The 5,764-nt window shown below is 44.2% G+C and overlaps 1 protein-coding gene across 1 annotated transcript in view; it reads right to left on the bottom strand.

Annotated features, from left to right (window-relative positions):
- LOC135575058 (uncharacterized) overlaps positions 1–5,378 on the bottom strand; it is a 19,527-nt gene extending 14,149 nt beyond the window's left edge. Inside the window, exon 1 of the mRNA XM_065027218.1 lies at positions 5,208–5,378. Coding sequence (XP_064883290.1) covers positions 5,208–5,378 — 171 coding nt within the window. The remainder of the gene's footprint in view (positions 1–5,207) is intronic.
- Between the last annotated feature and the right edge of the window lie 386 nt (positions 5,379–5,764).

Below are 5,764 nucleotides of genomic sequence, written 5' to 3'. Positions count from 1 at the left end.
GATTTGATCTCCAGTACAAACAATGGTGTGCGTTCAGCTATCAAGGAAACGGACAGGAAAGAACTGTGTTTTCCCTGGGAACTATATTGTCTGTGGTGAGTTGGCAACATTATACTGAAATAAAGTAAAATGTTTTTCACTATGATGGAAAGGGACAGGGAATGTTTCTCTGTGGCTTTGGATTTATTGTTGTAATATGTCTCCCTCCCTCCATAACTCCCCCCACCTCCCTGTCTTCTGCACATTGACATCCGATCAGAAGTCTGAAACCAGAACAAGATGTCTAAAGCTGTCACAGCAGGCAACAGCAGTTGATCAGAGATACTGTACATTCTCTGTATTGGGTGTAGTTATGGGCACAGAAACATGAAGTCAACAGGTGGACTGTGGTATTATCATAGCTGGTTAATAATTTACAGTGCCTTCGGGAAGTATTCAGACCCCTTGACTGTTTTTGACATTTTGTTACAGTACGGCTTTATTCTAAAATGTATTAAATTGCCTTTTCCCTCATCAATCTACACATAATACCCCATAATGACAAAGCATAAACAGGTATTTAGAAATGTTTGCTAATTTATAAAAAATAAAAACTGAAATATCACATTTACATAAGTATTCAGACCCTTTACTCAGTACTTCGTTGAAGCACCTTTGGCAGCGATTACAGCGTCAAGTCTTCTTGGGTATGATGCTACAAGCTTGGCACACCTGTATTTGGGGAGTTTCTCCCATTTTTCTCCACAGATCTTCTCAAGCTCTGAGAGCAGGTGTTCTTAATGTTTTGTATACTCAGTGTATAAAGGCCCTTCGGAAAGTATTCAGACCTCTTGACTTTTCCCCCCAAAAAATCCACAGGTTACAGCCACAGGTTCCAGCCACAGGTTACAGCCATATTCTAAAATGTATTAAATCAATCTACACACGATACCCCATAATGATAAAGCAAAACAGGTTTTTAGATATTTTTGCAAATGTATTACAAATTTAAAACTGAGTGTTCAGTACGTATTCAAACCCTTTACTCAGTACTTTGTTGAAGCACCTTTGGCAGCGATTATAGCCTCAAGTCTTCTTGGGTATGACGCTACAAGTTTGGCACACCTGTATTTGGGGAGTTTCTCCCATTCTTCTCTGCAGATCCTCTTAAGCTCTGTCAGGTTGGATGGGGAGCGTTGCTGCACAGCTATTTTCAGGTCTCTCCAGAGATGTTCAATCGGGTTCAAGTCCGGGCTCTGGCTGGGCCACTCAAGGACATTCAGAGACTTGTCCCGAAGCCACTGCTGCGTTGTCTTGGCTGTGTGGTTAGGGTCGTTGTCCTGTTGGAAGGTGAACCTTCACTCCAGTCTGATTTCCTCTGTACTTTGCTCCTTTCATCTTTCCCTCAATCCTGACTAGTCTCCCAGTCCCTGCCACTGAAAAACATCCCCACAGCATGATGCTGCCACCACCTTGCTTCACTGTAGGGATGGTGTCACGTTTCCTCCAGACGCTGGATGCTTGGCATTCAGGCCAAAGAGTTCAATCTTGGTTTCATCAGACCAGAGAATCTTGTTTTTCATGGTCTGAGAGTCTTTAGGTGCCTTTTGGCTTGCTCCAAGAGGGCTGTCATGTGCCTTTTACTGAGTAGTGGCTTCCGTCTGGCCACTCTACCTGATTGGTGCTGCAGAGATGGTTGTCCTTTTGGAAGGTTCTCCCATCTCCACAGAGGAACTCTAGAGCTCTGTCAGAGTGACCATAGGGTTTTTAGTCACCTCCCCGACCAAGGCCCTTCTCCCCCGATTGCTCAGTTTGGCCGAGCAGCCATCTCTAGGAAGAGTCTTGGTGCTTCCAAGCCACTGTGTTCTTGGGGAACTTCAATGCTGCAGAATGTTTTGGGGCACCCTTCCCAGATCTGTGCCTCGACACAATCCTGTCTCTACGGACAATTCATTCGACCTCGTGACTTAGTTTTTTCTCTGACATGCACTGTCATCTGTGGGACCTTATATAGACAGGTGTGTGCCTTTCCAAATCATGTCCAATCAATTGAATGGACTCCAGTCCAATGGTCAGGTGGACTCCAATCAAGTTGTAGAAACATCTCAAGGATGATCAATGGAAACAGGATGCACCTTAGCTCAATTTCGAGTCACATAACAAAGGGCCTGAATACTTCTGTAAATAAGGTATTTCTGTTTTTTATTTTTAATAAGGCTGTAACGTAACAAAATGTGGAAAAAGTCAAGGGATCTGAATACTTTCCGAAGGCACTGTATAACCTACCTATTAGCCCAGCATCTTCAGCATTGATGTGTCTGAGTCATCATTCAGTGCACTTTAACTGCTCCTATAGAATGCTGAGGTTGAGAGAACACAACCCCAATGAGACCATGCTTCTAAGCTATGTGTCCGCTACAGTCAGCTATAGTGTCAGGCAGCAGAGCACTGACAAGGGAGAGATGCTTGGATGGGCAACTTTTGGAAGTAAAAGACAACTTAGACGTCAGTGTTTTGGTTGAATGTCATGAAGGAACAGTGGTGCTGGCTGTGTGCTCTCCTCTCTGATAGTGAGGAGAGAGAGTGGGTGTGTGTTTGTGTATCTCTCTGTCTTTCTGTGTGTGTCCTCCGGATCCTCCCATCCCACTCCGGTCTTGCACCTGGTGGTCTCCGCTAGGCCCCCCTCTGTTGTTCCCCACCTCCTTCAGATGAAATATAATCCCCTTGACGGCCAAACTGATCTCAAGCTGATCTCCTTATCGTTTCCCCCCAAAACAGTCCCCCCTCTCTCTCTCTCTCTCTCTCTCTCTCTCTCTCTCTCTTTAAAGACCCTATCATGTGATAGCATAATCTTTAACCCATCAAATCATTTTAAATTCTAACTGGCCAGTGTTCTGTTCCAGAGTTCTACAGATCCCATGATTCTGACATTAATCCTCTCCCCTCCCCTTCTTTCTCCTCCGGTTGGTCAGACTCACAATATGTGGTTTCTTTGTGGTCGTTACACTTTTTCCATCATTAACACTTCCACAAACCAGGGAGCTCTGGGTTTCCGTAAAAAGCCATTCTAATCCATCATTAGCCTGAACAAAGGAGTTTAGTAAAACACTGCCTGGGCTTGTAGAAGGGCTACAGCTTGGATGTATGTGGTCGAACAAGATTAAGGGATAGGGATTGTATAGCATTTTTCTAACTTATACTATATGCTGTAGGCAACACATGGGTATCATGCATTCACCGATGTGTCCTTATATAGATCTCTCCTGGCTTCAGTCCATGGCCTAGTGGGCTTTGTATAGCCAGATAACATCTGAGATCCTATGTATGTATACAGTACCATAGCTACCATTCATCACAGAAAGACTCCCTCCCAGTGTTGGGTACCATTTGGGACAACACAGACAGTGTTAGTTTGGTCTGTAGTCTAGTCCATGTGGGACTCCGACTGAGACAGGCTGGCTGTCAGCAGGAAAGTGAAGCTGGTGCTGAATAAGTCCTGGAAGACTACTACACTACTACTACAGACTCACACAGGCACAGACCTGGGAACATGGGCTTGGATAATAACAATGGTTTTCTCTGACAACCTTGACTTCTCACCCCCTTTTCCTCTCTTTTGCTCTTCGTCGTGTTGGAACTCGTTTTCAGTTTACTCTGTGGCCTCAACATACACTGTACCTCTATTCCCCCAAAAGAGCACTTTGACTCAGAGATGTGACTAGCTTTCCTAGTCTCCTGCAGTACTCAGACAAATACAAGACTCCTCCAATTCTGAGTGGTTTGCAGGTTTTATGCTCACATAACATTTTCATTGAGATTTGAACAGAAAATCACTTTTAATCATTAACACATAAATGGTCACATGTTATAAACAGAACTGAGGGCTACCATCATGACCATGTGGTTTCAGTAATGGTAATGTATTAATGGTCATGTATTTTCTGCAGCGCTGTTGGTGTCCTTTTAATGTGGTTTGATTTCCTTAACCCTAGTTTCTCTGAAAAGACAGCATCAGCAGTTTTTTAAAACCATAATATTACTTCCCATCAGGCAGAAAGATGCTTATATGTACCGAGGTCCGCAATTTCAGAGGGTCATGGAATTTTCCCATGCCACATGTAATCCTACAAAATGCTTATGTCTCAATTTGAAGATTTCCCTGAGAAAGTTGAAAACGCCAGTTGAGTTCAGTAGCATCACAGAACAGAGACAGTTTCAGACTGATATGTGAGAAGTGATGGTAGAAGATCTGATATATTAGAAGATTAATGACAGAGGTTTCCACTAACACAGTAAATCAGAGATCATCAAAGACACTATAGTAAAGCAGAGATAACCAAAGACAGTAAAGCAGAGATTGAATTGGCACCACATGGAAGTCATGTGTTATTTCCCTCCTCCCTCCCATGCCTTCATCATCATCACCTTCATACATGCCCTCCAGCTGTTACTATCAACTCCTTCTACATTTCCAGCTTTTAAATGGCCGTGTATTTTCATCCTAGAAACCAACTCCTGGTGCACATGGAGTAATTAGTGCCCTTGTTTACCCTGTTCTATAGTCTCCGGTCTAAAGACATGGAAATATGATCATGGAATAATACATCTAAAGATCTTTTGAAGCCTTGTAAAGCAGTTTGACTCCATATTTCAAAGACATACTTCATCCTTATACAATGATCATAGTTCCCAGTACATTAGACCTTTGTAAACCTTGTTGAAACAATTCAATGACCATTTCCCTTTGTGTATTTAGATGAGGAAGTCCCTTTTCTCTTCATTTCATCTCTCAAGCTGTTCTCAGACTGTAGTTCCTTTATTGATGGTGTGTGAATGGAGTGTGTTCTATTTTCTCTCTTCCTCTCCTCCTCTCCTCCTCTCTTTCTTCTCGTCACCACTAACTTAATCCCCAGGATTGAATAACCCATCAGCCCTTGGTTTAAACATCCCCACGTCTCTTTGATCTGACTACGGTCCAATGACATCTCTTCTCTGATCCACCCCTCCCCTCTCTGACCCTTGACCTCTCTGACCCTTGACCCCCTCCCTTCTACCACCCACCCGACTCCCTAATGAAATTTCAATATGGCTGCTGCTCCTGCTGGTGCTATCTCCTTTACTACAGGCCTTGGATGTAGCTCCTTCCATCCAGCCTATACAGATACACTGACAGTTTTATATCAGGACAAGGGCCCTGCAAAACTGAACCCTTCAGAAGTTCCGCCTACAAAGCAGCCAGACATGAGGGACATGCTGCTCAGTCCCAGACTGCTCAGGCCCAGGCTGCTCAGGCACAGACTGCTCAGGCCCAGACTGCTCAGGCCCAGGCGACTCAGGCCCAGGCTGCTCAGGCCCAGGCTGCTCAGGCCCAGGCTGCTCAGGCCCAGGCTGCTAGTCATGTAACAAGTGCTTCAAAGGAGTATGGTTGTACTTCCGCTTCTGATATGAAGACCATATGAACAGTCAAGAAATGGATGATAGGTTTATCACATCAAGGAAGATCTTCCAACTGTATTATCACTTTAATGCCTTGTGGTAACAACAACACCTACAGAACATCATGCAGAGAGAGAGAGAGAGAGAGAGAGAGAGAACAAGATAAAGACGGGAGTGAAAGGATTAGGAGAGGTGTGTGACCTTTCAGGAATGTGGTTTCAACTTGGACATCCCAAAGAAGATGCATCTGGCATGTATCTGGCATCTTTGACCACTTAGTTCCCTACCAACGTGACATCACAAGCCACATCCTCAGAGCATGTGGAGACAACCTGGCAGGAGTGTTTAC

The sequence above is a fragment of the Oncorhynchus nerka genome, linkage group LG14, assembly GCF_034236695.1.
Source record: "Oncorhynchus nerka isolate Pitt River linkage group LG14, Oner_Uvic_2.0, whole genome shotgun sequence".
NCBI lineage: Eukaryota > Metazoa > Chordata > Actinopteri > Salmoniformes > Salmonidae > Oncorhynchus > Oncorhynchus nerka.
This window is presented reverse-complemented; position numbering and strand designations above follow the sequence as displayed.